This window comes from Leptonychotes weddellii, chromosome 4 (assembly GCF_054177405.1).
Source record: "Leptonychotes weddellii isolate Sample4059 chromosome 4, ASM5417740v2, whole genome shotgun sequence".
NCBI classification, from domain to species: domain Eukaryota; kingdom Metazoa; phylum Chordata; class Mammalia; order Carnivora; family Phocidae; genus Leptonychotes; species Leptonychotes weddellii.
The window spans coordinates 7829219-7840028 of record NC_138372.1 but is presented as its reverse complement, the minus strand read 5'-3'; the positions used below and the strand labels follow the sequence as shown (position 1 = coordinate 7840028).

At 61.5% G+C, this 10810-nt stretch overlaps 1 protein-coding gene across 1 annotated transcript in view; it reads right to left on the bottom strand.

The window, feature by feature from the left end:
- Positions 1–229: 229 nt before the first annotated feature.
- Positions 230–10810, bottom strand: part of DISP3 (dispatched RND transporter family member 3) — a 49582-nt gene continuing 39001 nt past the window's right edge. Inside the window, exons 12-21 of the mRNA XM_081816822.1 lie at positions 10288–10352; positions 9830–10014; positions 7820–7950; positions 7570–7742; positions 6511–6637; positions 5831–5976; positions 3779–3938; positions 2883–2996; positions 2240–2406; positions 230–1442 (exon numbers count right to left, since the gene is read on the bottom strand). Coding sequence (XP_081672948.1) covers positions 1080–1442; positions 2240–2406; positions 2883–2996; positions 3779–3938; positions 5831–5976; positions 6511–6637; positions 7570–7742; positions 7820–7950; positions 9830–10014; positions 10288–10352 — 1631 coding nt within the window. The 3' untranslated portion in view covers positions 230–1079. The remainder of the gene's footprint in view (positions 1443–2239; positions 2407–2882; positions 2997–3778; positions 3939–5830; positions 5977–6510; positions 6638–7569; positions 7743–7819; positions 7951–9829; positions 10015–10287; positions 10353–10810) is intronic.

Sequence of the window (10810 nt, the reverse complement as noted above, 5' to 3'; positions counted from 1 at the left end):
TTAAAAGAAGGTGCATCTACTGCACCTCACTCCCATAGTGCTACCTGAGGCCCCCAACCTTGACCTGGGCACGCAGAGCACTCTGGGACCTTGGTTCCTGGGGAGTCTGGCACCCTCCACCCACCTCCCTCTCCTTCCAGGCCCAGCCCCACCCCTTGTGCCAGGTTCTGGCCGAGCAGCCTGCAAGCACTTAGTTATTACAATGTGAAGAATGCGGTGGAGCCAGTGATGCTTTGATGCTCGTGTTAATGGCGGAGGTCTGCGGTGTCATCTCACTCGAACAGGAACCATCTGCTGTGAGCTGGTGGCAGGCACAGCCAGCCCCCCACCCAGGGACTGCCTCCCCCAGTTCCACCCCCCAGAGTCGAGTGGGGGAGATGGGGGCTTGGATCAGTGAGGAAGGCTGTGTGGGGGCCCAGGGTAGGACATGCAGAACCCCAGGCCCATCTCTTGTACTCTCTGGCCAGGACCGAAAGGCCTGGGAGGGACCACAGGACCACCCAGCACTGGCCGCCATAAAGCTGGGGGAAGGGGAGGAGGGTGGTAGGGGGGTGCAAGGCCCCTGCCCTTGAACCCACTGTGCTCTTCCTGCAAATTCCCCGAGGGAGGCATGGGGCTCAGGAGGCAGCTGGGCTCTGCCACCGCCCCAGCTCCATGTCAATCAGTTTGCCTCCTGGTGCCTCAGTTTTCACAGCTGTAGAATGGGGGCCCTTTAGCACCCGCATGGGAAAGCTGTCGCCAGCACTGAGGCGGTACGAGAGGGACACCCAGCGTGGAGGGGGGCTGGACTCCTCCACTCTCAGGGGGTGCCTGACATTCCTGCTGGCAGCCCAGCAGAATGGGGTGGCGGCCGGCTTCCCACCCAGGCCTGGCGGGGTGCCGTCATGAAGGCAGTGCGGGCCACACAGGTGGGCGTCCGCTCCCACACTGAGCGATGGGGCGCCTCTTCCCACCCAGGCCTGGGGACAGAACTAGTTAGAGCCGAGCCAGGAAACAACGTGCCTCTGGGGTCAGATCAAGCGCCTCGTCCCACACCTGCTGGACAGGAAGGTGCGCCAGTCAGGACCCAAGTGCCAGGGCTATAGGGAGGCCCCAGTGGGCAGGGGGATCCTATAGCCGCTCCGAAGGAGCACGAGACAGGCGGCCAGCCCCAGGGCCCCCGCCAGGAGCACGGCGCCCAGGGCTTTGAGGAAGGAAGTCCTGGTCCGGGTGAAGGAGCCGGGCGCCATGATGCCGAGCAGGGCCGTGCTGACTGTGAGTGTGTAGAGGATGGACACGCCTGTGTTGAGCGCAACGATCTTGCCGAACTTGGCAAACGGGGCAATGATGCAGAAGAAGAGGGGCACCGTGGCGATGACCGTGGTGAGGGCGCTGGACACGATGGCCACTCCCACGTGCCGCACAGCCTCCAGGGTCCGCCACTGGCGCTGCGAGTGGGCGTCCTGGGTGCGAGGAGAGGGCAAAGGCTGGGGCCAGGGGCCCGACACCCAGTGGGCTCCCTCCCTGCTTGGGGCCAGCCCGCTCCTGGACGCCCCCAACTCTGCTCCCATAAATGCGGCCGGTGACAGCACCTACTCTCCGGGCTCGCTGGGAAGAGGACCGGATTCCCTGCCGGGGACGCACAGGCAGGCACCTAACGGCTCAGGACAGCCAGGCTGCTGCTGGTTTGCGTAGTAGGTCCTCAGAAATGGCCCTGATGGCAATGGATCTCTTGCTTTGGACTCAAAGCAGCTAAAAACGTAACTGTTTTAATTTATGTATTTATGAACGTTTCCACACCACCACAACTCCAAATTAGGAGAAAACAAAACACTTTACAAGACCCAGAGCTGGTCCTGGCACTGAATATATGAGCATGTTGTTGCTAAGCCACAAAGATCTGGGGCGGGGGGGTGGCCTCAGAGTCATGACTAGGATGGGCCACCCTGCTCCCCAGGCTGGAGAAGGAGACTTGGACTCAGGGAAGCAGGGAGGGCACTTGGACATCATCTGGTCCGAGGCCTTATGCTCACTAGAGAAACAGGCTGGGGGATGGGCCCGCCCAAGGCCCACAGCGCTGCTCTGGCAAGGCTGCCTTCGAACCCACATCCCCTGGGCATAGAGATTGGCCGCGAAAACCTCGGCCCCTAGAACAGTCTGCTTGGGAGCTGGGCACCAGGGGTGTCCAGCTGGCCTTGGGGGCCCCTCAGCTACACCGGGGACAGGAGATGCATTGGGGTAGGGCCGGCAGGGCGCTCACCTCAGCCTGGTGGGGGGGCAGGTTCTCTCCGGCCAGCAGATAGCCCTCAACCAGATGGACGCAGTAATCCACAGAGGAGCCGACGAGGATGGACAGGGAGATGGCTTCCACGGCCCCCATCTCCCAGCCGCTCCAGTACATGATGGTCACCACGAGGCAGACGATACCTGCAGGGGGCAGGGGAGAGCTGGCAGGCAGCTTGGACCCAGCCTCACCCACACAGTCCTGGAGGGATGGTGGGTGAACTCAGAGGGCCCCTGGGGGATGGGGTGAACCCCAGAGTGGAGCCCCCACCTCTGGTGACAGGAGGGACCAGGAGGACCAGGGCCAGAGAGAAGCAGGGGTTTTGGGGAGAGGGATAGGTGCAGCAACATGTCACTGGGCCAGGAGCTACCACCTGGCAACATCCGGGTCCCTTCTGGGAGCACACAGGTTGGTGGGGCACCGTCCTGTGAGTGACTGTCACAGAAGGTCTTTCTGCCTGGGGTGGGGGTGGGGTGGCTAGGAAACCTTCAATAAGGATGTGTGACAGTTAGGGATGGAGAGGAACCTCCTGACCTGAGGCCACCAGCAGGACCCCTGCCGACTCCTGGCCCCACGGCCTGATGCCTATTGCCTGCCCCCCGCCCCCCCCCCCACATACCCAGGATGCTCAGGAGCACGGGCAGGAGGAGGAGAACGTGGGTGGTGAACACGGCCACCGCGGCCACACAGATGAGCAAGGATAGGGCCAGACCATACAGTGCACTCTGCACCCCTGGAAGGCAAGAGAAGAGGGTCCTCAGCTGGGTTTTGTGGGGGGGTTGCCTATAACAACCCCCTGCCCCCACCGCCCCTCCATGATTCAGAGGTTACTGGGATCCCACGGATGGGCACTGTCACAGCTAGCCGTGTCACTCTGGGTAAGCCACAGAACCTCCCTGAGCCTCATCTGTAACACAGTAAGAGTACCCACCCCACACAGGCCTCCTTTGGAGTTTATTACTATTATTATTATTTAAGATTTTATTTATTTGAAAGAGAGAGAGACAGCAAGAGAAGGAACACAAGCAGGGGGAGTGGAAGAGGTAGAAGCAGGCTTCCCGCCGAGCAGGGAGCCCGATGTGGGACTCAGTCCCAGGACCCTGAGATCATGACCTGAGCCGAAGGCAGACGCTTAACAACTGAGCCACCCAGGCGCCCCTCCTTTGGAGTTTAAAGAACACGGTCAGGCCCTCAGCACAGGGCGTGGCCCTGGGAAGGCCCATCATGACAGAGAGCTGCCACAATGGTGATCACTGTTACTGTTTAGGTGGCCAAATTAAGGAGCAAAGAATGGGGCTAGGTGCCCCTGAGCAGGAGACCCACACTCTGGCCTCTGACTGGTATTCCTGGCCACTGGGCCATTCTGGTTGCCCCAGGACTCTTGGCCAGGACAGAGGTGATAAGTTGCAGCTCAGACAGGCCATGCCGTGCCCTCCCTGCCCCAGGTCACCTGCTACCACCTGCCACTTCAGGCCCGGGGAGTTAAAAGGGATGAGGGGCTGGGCTGCCGCTTGCCTATGATCTCCATGAAGATCTGTTTCCAGTGCTCACAGGTCTGGAATCCTCGGCGCAGGGCCGAGCCCTCGGGGAAGGTCTGCAGTTGCTGCTGCAGGAAGCTCTCCCAGCGCAGATAGTCCGAGTACGTCTGGAAGGAGGACTTGCCCTTGTACGTGGTCTGTGAGGCACACGAACCAGTGAGATGGGTGGGGGGCAGTGCCCACTCACTCTTCCCAGGTGACAGCTGGTCCGCTCTGTGGCAGGTACAGCTGGCCCTTGGCCACCTGCACACGGAGGGTGCCCCAGTCCAGGGTTACCTCCCACCGGCCTCTGGGTGCCCATGTTAGCCTTACAAAGGCAGCAGGTTCTGATGCCACCAAAGACCCCATCCCTTTCCAACAGAACCAGCGGCAGCTCCCGGAGCCCCCATGCTCTGTGTCCCAGCCTGTGCACACACTGTTCCCTCTGCCCGCACAGCAAGGTCCCATCACCCTTCAAGGCTTCTGTCTCCTCCAGGAAACCTTCCCGGAAGACCCGAGACGGGCCTCTGCTGGGCTCTGGCAGGCCTCGGTGTCTCCCCATCAGAGCTGTTGTCACAGCCCAGCAACCCGCCCGTCTCCAGCCCCCAGGTCCTCGGAGCCGCTCAGCGGGGGACACAGGCACTCACCCTGCTCTGGGACCTTCACACACACGCTCTCCCTGCGCACAGACCAGCTCACGGCGTGTCTGTGCGCACGTGTGTGTCTGAGTGTTGGTGGGGTCAGCTTGGAAGTGACACCCTGTGGTGTGGACAAGCCCGAGAGGGGATTCCGTCCTCTCTCAAACCATCTAGGGCCTCAGCCTTTGGAAGGGAGGGGATTCTGACACAGGCCAGAGCATGTGTGAATTTGGGGACCATTATGCTGAATGAGATGAGCCAGACACAAAAAGACCAGTGTTGTAGATTCCAGTTACCTCAGGGGCCCGGAATAGCCACGTTCCCAGAGACATGAAGTGGAACAGTGGGTGCGAGGGCTGGGGGAGGGGCGGAAGGGAGTTCGAGCTTCACGGGACAGAATTCTGGAGGTGGATGCTGGTGCTGGTTGCGTAACCATGTAAATACGCTTAGTGTTACTGAACAGTGCTTCAAAAATGGCTAAGATGGTCGATTTTACGATGCATATTTTACCACAACTAAAAAAAACAAACGGCCCAGGGCTTTGAAGTGGTGTCTACATTGGCCTGGGGCTCCCTTGGAGGAGGACTGGGAAGGGCTCTGGGGCCTCCTGACCTGGGGTGGCTGCTTCTGTGGCGAGTGGCAGGTGGTGGGAAGGAAAGCAGGTCCGGGGGCCAGAGAACGAGGACTGGTTTTCATCCCCCACGTCTCTACGTGATGGCCCTGCTGCTTCCCGGGACTGCCACACAGAGGGCAGGGATCTTCAGAGGAGGCACCCGAGGCCGGCGGGGAGCCGTGACTGGCTCAAGGAGACACAGTGCGCACCAGGATCAGAGCTGGGACTGGACCCTGGGTCTCAGCACACGGGCGGCTGCAGCGGGCTCGGTACACAGCCCTGTGTCACAGCCACAGGGCCCGCAGAGGCCCAGGACAGGTGTGCTTGCGTGTGCGCGTGTGCGTGTGTGAGCGCGCTCGCACACGGGCCTCCCTCCTTGGGCGGGGTCCAGGGAGGGTCAGGATGAGAGAGGAAGTAGTGAGGTGTGGGGATGGCTGGTCCCCTGGCTTCCAAGCTCTCCTGGGGGAGGCCCAGCGCCCGGGTCTGTGGCCCAGAACCCGGCACCCCAGAGCGGCAGAGGGGAGCGTCCGGGACTTCCGCCAGCCTCCAGCCCCACTGGCTCCTCACCCCAGAGGCGACAAACCAACACAGAGCCTGGGCCGGTGGGAACAGCCTACATGGTGGAAAGGGCAGCGCCCTGTGGTCAGATGCCAGGTTTAACACTTGATGTCGACACTCATAACCATGTGACCCGGGGCGGGGGGAGTAATTTCACCTCTTTGGGCCGCAGTATCCCCCTCTCTGAAGAGCCGCCCCTCTGATCTGGCCACACTGTGGGGCGAGGCCGCTGGGAGCTCACCGACTCAAAGGCCATGGAGATCCACTGCACTCGGCCCTCCTTGACACCCAGCGCCCCGTGTGATAGCTGCCCAGGGAGCAGGTTGGGCTCGGGCAGCTCCTTGCATTCCGGATGCAGCATCTGCAGGAAGGAGGAGGTGCTGTAGCCTGCAGGGAGAAGGGGAGACAGGTGGTCGGGCTGGGGACCTGGAGAGCACCCCTTCCCCCCATCCCACCTGGGCATGTGTACTCACCCCCCGGGTGAGCGTGTGGCAGGGCCACAGCCCTGCCCCCAACCTCCCAGCCTTAAAACGTGTCTGCCACCAGTGACAGTGGGCCGTGAGGTAACCTACAACAGTCATTTGCCACTGGGGTAGAAAAGCACACCCTGGGGCGCCCTCAGCAGAGCCCTGGCATGACCTCAGCCGCGTTTATGTGTCCAGCCTGGCACACTCCGGCAGGTGTGCCCACGCACTGCACACATCCCCACACACGCGCACCTCCGCACCAATCCGTGTCTGCGCACGAGACGGCTCTAGAAGACTCACGCGCCCTCGCCCCAGTGCGGACACAAACTCGAGCTCAGACGCGGGCGTGTAGGACTCATGCCAGGCACGGGCGTCCTCGTGGCTGCCCGCCCTGGGAGCACCAGCACGGGCTCCCCGATGTGGCCTCCCTCTGACAAACGGCTCTCCCGCGCACCTGAGGGCAGGCACTGGGCCCCGCCCGGCTTCACCAGCTCTGAGTTCCCCGCGATGGTCTTGCAGAGGTGACACAGGTGCCCAATGTCTTTGAAGAGATCAAAGCTGCTGTCATAGACGACACTGCCCTTTCCCAAGGAGACACAAGTGGGCGCGGGCCGCTCAGTGAGTTGGGAACTCAGCCCCGAGCCCCGCCCCGGGGGAAGAACCTCCACAGCTCCCCACCACCCGCACGGACATCAGGCTGGAGCCTCTGCATGGTCGCCTGAGGCCCTGCCCGAGCCTGCTGTGTCGCTCACACGCTCTCACCTGGGCTTCCTGATGTCTCTCCCCGCTCCGCACAGCCAAATCTCCGTCCTCCCTCAACTGCCCTGTGTCCTCCCCGCCTCCCACCCTCCTCTGAACACCGGGGGGACTCGCTGTCGGGACTGATCCCACAGATCTCTGACTATCCTGGCTCCTGAACTACTTTGGGTCTGAAACCCTGTAGAGCCAGCCGGACTGACTTCTCAAGGCAGGAGCTCTGACCCTACCACGCCCACGGTCCTTCCCACCACATGCTCAGCACCCATTCCGTGCCAGACAGACCTAGCCATGGCTCCAACAATTTCTCTCCCTTCCAACACCCAAGAACCCAGCACAGGGCACAAGCACCTACAGGGGGCGGAGCCCACACAGAGGGGAGGGCCCCGCAGTCAGCATGCAGCAGGGGCTGTGGGTGCAGGGAGGGGCCTCCTGCAGGAAGAGGACGGTGGGGGGGGCAGAGTTTACACGCTTGTATCTCCCTTAGCTCCATTCTAGCCCCTCATGGTGAAGGGCAACCAGCTCAGGCCCACAATGTACCTAGATTCCTGGGTGATTCTAAGAGCTCAACCCTGATCGCTCCTCAAGAGAAACAGTGCCCTCGAGGGCCTGTGGTGGTCCTGTCTGGGCCTCGTGAGCAGTCAGAGGAACAAGAGGGCGTGGGGGGAGCTGGGCCAGTGGCCATCTGGGCTGGTACTTGTTTGCAGATCTGGTGCGGTCCGGCCCTTTGACATCTGCCCAAAGTGGGCCCACGTACCGGGTCTCCGATGACATGGTTGTCCACCTGCCGCGTGCGGTTGATGCCAATAATGCCAAAGACCACGAAGACCATGGCCCCTGTATCCACCAGCGGCCGCACGGCTGGCTTCCCGCAGCCCGTGTTCACACAGGGGTTGAAGCCGAAGGTGGCCGAGAGGCGGGCCTTGGGCACTGCAGAGGGAGTCACATCTGTATGGGAAGGCGGGGCCCAGCCTCCCGAGGCCCCACTGCAGCCTCCCCGCATGTACCTTTCTCACTGGGCACATAGAAGAAGCCTTTGGTCGGGCCGTCGGGGCTGGAGCTAAGCAGGCAGCCAGGAGGGGCTGCACACACACGCCCGTGGAAAGGGGGCTTGTGGGACTGAGCAAAGTACACTTTCCTGTGGAGGCAAAGGAGCCCGGCTGAGGCTGGGAAGGCCAGGAGGAGTCTGGGAGGTGAGGCAAGCATAGCCACGTGTGGCTGGGTACCAGGACTGGAAGAGGGTGGGGACGGACTCGGGGGCCCCCCCAGCACAAGGATTAAGTCTCAGTTTGGGGGCTGGGGTGTGGAGGTCACTTCTGGTCTCCCCACTGCCAGGACGCACCACGTGGCCTGCTCAACAGCCTCCTGTTCTGTGTGTGTCTCCCCACCTGGGGCATGAGGGATGGAGACCAGGAGTTTCCAAACTGTCCTCCAGGGGGTGCAAGAGTTCACAGGGGGGGCCCAGGCCAGCCTTGCGGTTCCCTACTCAGAAGCACCCCCACCTTAAGCTGAATAGTTACTGAGCCTCAAGATTCTGTGTGAAGCAAGGGTTCCATGGTTAGCCTGTTCACCACTGGACCTGACATAGCTCAAGGTTCTTTCTAGAATGTTCTAAGCTCATCCAGGCAGCCTGATCCCGGTTGCTATTGTGTATGTGCAGAGCAAGCCCAGCCCTGGGCTCAGGGGAGGATGGGCAGAGGGACCCCCACCCCCTAAGCCAAGGTACCCTGGGCTGGAAGGGCCCAGTGAGCCCATCTTGGTCACCTGCCCCCACCTCCACGCCATGCCCTCTGTCCCAAGTGACGTCCAGCCTCTCTGGGTGCCCAGCACCCCGAGGTCAGGCTCTGTCAGAGTCAGAGCCCCGCATGTCACCAGCGCAGGACCCGCACTGTAGCTCTCTAGGCCCAGCACCGCTCCCCCTTCCAGAGCAGAGCACATGCCATCATTTCTAACGACACTGCGGCTGATTTGTTAGCTGCTGTCTCCCGCTAGCCAGCCTAAGGGCAGGAGCCACATCTGTCTTATTTACCACCGTATCCCCAGCACCAGCGGAGTACCGGCACCTAGTCGGCGCCCCATGTTTGTTCAATGAACAATGAAATACAGCCTCAATGGATACATGAATGTGGGGCCCTGGTCAGAACACGGGTGTCCCCAGCTGCTCGGAGCCCCCCCACCCCCCTTGGGAACAGAGTGTTGTCACCCGTTAAGTATTTTGGGGCACTTATTACATGCCATGCACCAGGCAGGGCCCGAGTATGCAGTAGCTAAGTACAACAGACAGTCTCTGCTCTGTCTCCTTATGGTCTGGCGGGGCGGGGGAGGGGGTGGCGTTAATTAAAACCTTTGCAGAATTAATTATATAGAGAGAGTGAACAGTGCCTTGGAGAGGAGGTACAGAGCGTGCACATCCACTCATTCGGCAAGTGTTCACTGAGCACCCCCTGGGCGCCAGGCCCTGCGCTAGGCGCGAGGGACACAGCGGGGGAAACGGTCAGCGTGCCCACCGCACGATGCTCCCGAGGAACGACAGGTTATAAACCACGGGTCACAGTGATCCCAGGTGGCGATGGGGGCCGGAAAGGGAGCAGGTGTAGCGCACGGCGAGGGACCAGGCATGGTTCTTCGGGATGGGGAGGGAGTTCCGGTCAGGGACAGCTTCTCCCAAGAGGGGGCATCGGAGTGGACGCCTGAATCCCGGAGAGAAGCCATCACACCTGAGGCGCTCGGGAAGAGCATTCTAGGCAGAGGGAGCAGCAAGTGCAAAAGGCCCGAGACGGCGCCTGCTGGGCGTGCGGGGGAGGGGCAGCGGCACCAGCGCCAGGCAGGGGGGCGGCGGGGGGAGCTGGTCACCGGCCAGTCCTCTGCGCCGGCATCCCCCACTCCCCAGTCCTGGGCCGAGAACTTTCCGAATACATGTGTGCATGTGGACAGGGGCTTCCTAAAGGTGCCTGCTGACATCTCCCGGGGGAGAGGGCTCCGGCTGGGGGAAAGGGGCTTATCTGCGAGGCCGTTACCGCGTGTGCTGCAGCTCGTTGGCGGCCGCGTAGAAGCTGAAGTCAAACTTCCAGCCCCGCTTGGCGTCACAGGCCAAGGTTGTCACCATCCACTTGCGGGAGGGGCTCGCCGGCTGGAGCAGCCCTACTGTAGACATACAAGCGGTCAGCTTCTTGGTGAAGTTACCCAAAGGCGCTCTATACACCTAAGCAGTGGATCGACAGAGACAAGACAGGTGACTCCGGGGGGCTGCCTCGGCCTGGGCCCGGCCTCAGGCTCCGGCCCCTCCCTCCAAGGCAGGTCCCCCACCCTGTCCAAGCCCCCCCACCATGGGGGGGCAGAGCCCTGGGCAGAGGCTCAGGAGGCCTGGGTTCGAGTCTGAAGATGGAGCAAGTCCTTCCCTCCCTGGCTGAGCCTCAGTCCTTCCTCCAGCGGGGCATCTACTCTACCCAGGGCCTGAGCTGGGCTCTGAGCGTACGGCAGCGAGCAAGATGGGCTTGGTCCCTGCCCCCGTGGAGCTGCCAGTCACAATGGCTTTACGGTCTTTTAGGGGCTATGAATGTAACAGGAGGATAAGACACAGGATAAATGGGCAGGGGAGGAGGAGGGCAGACGAGAAGTGGACCAGCGCAGGGCTCTCTGAGGGGATGACATTCATGCTGAGGTGTCAGTGAGGGGCCTGCTGTGCATTCCACTGGAAGAAAAGCTTTCTAGGTAGTGGGAACAGCATTGCAAAGGCTCAGAGTCAGGAAATGCCTCAGACACCTCACCATTCAGATGGAAATATAAACCCTGAACAAATGAGTTGACACAGGGTGTAACTTGTCAAAAAAACACAGATGATTCCTGAGAGGGAGACCCTGGAGGCCTGGGGTGGCCCTCAGAGGCTGGAGCAGCTGCTGAGAACAATCACATAACCACCGCCTACTGAGCACTTCCTGTGTCCTATATGCTATGTACCATTACCTCACGTACCTCCTACCCTGGCTGGGCTTTACACA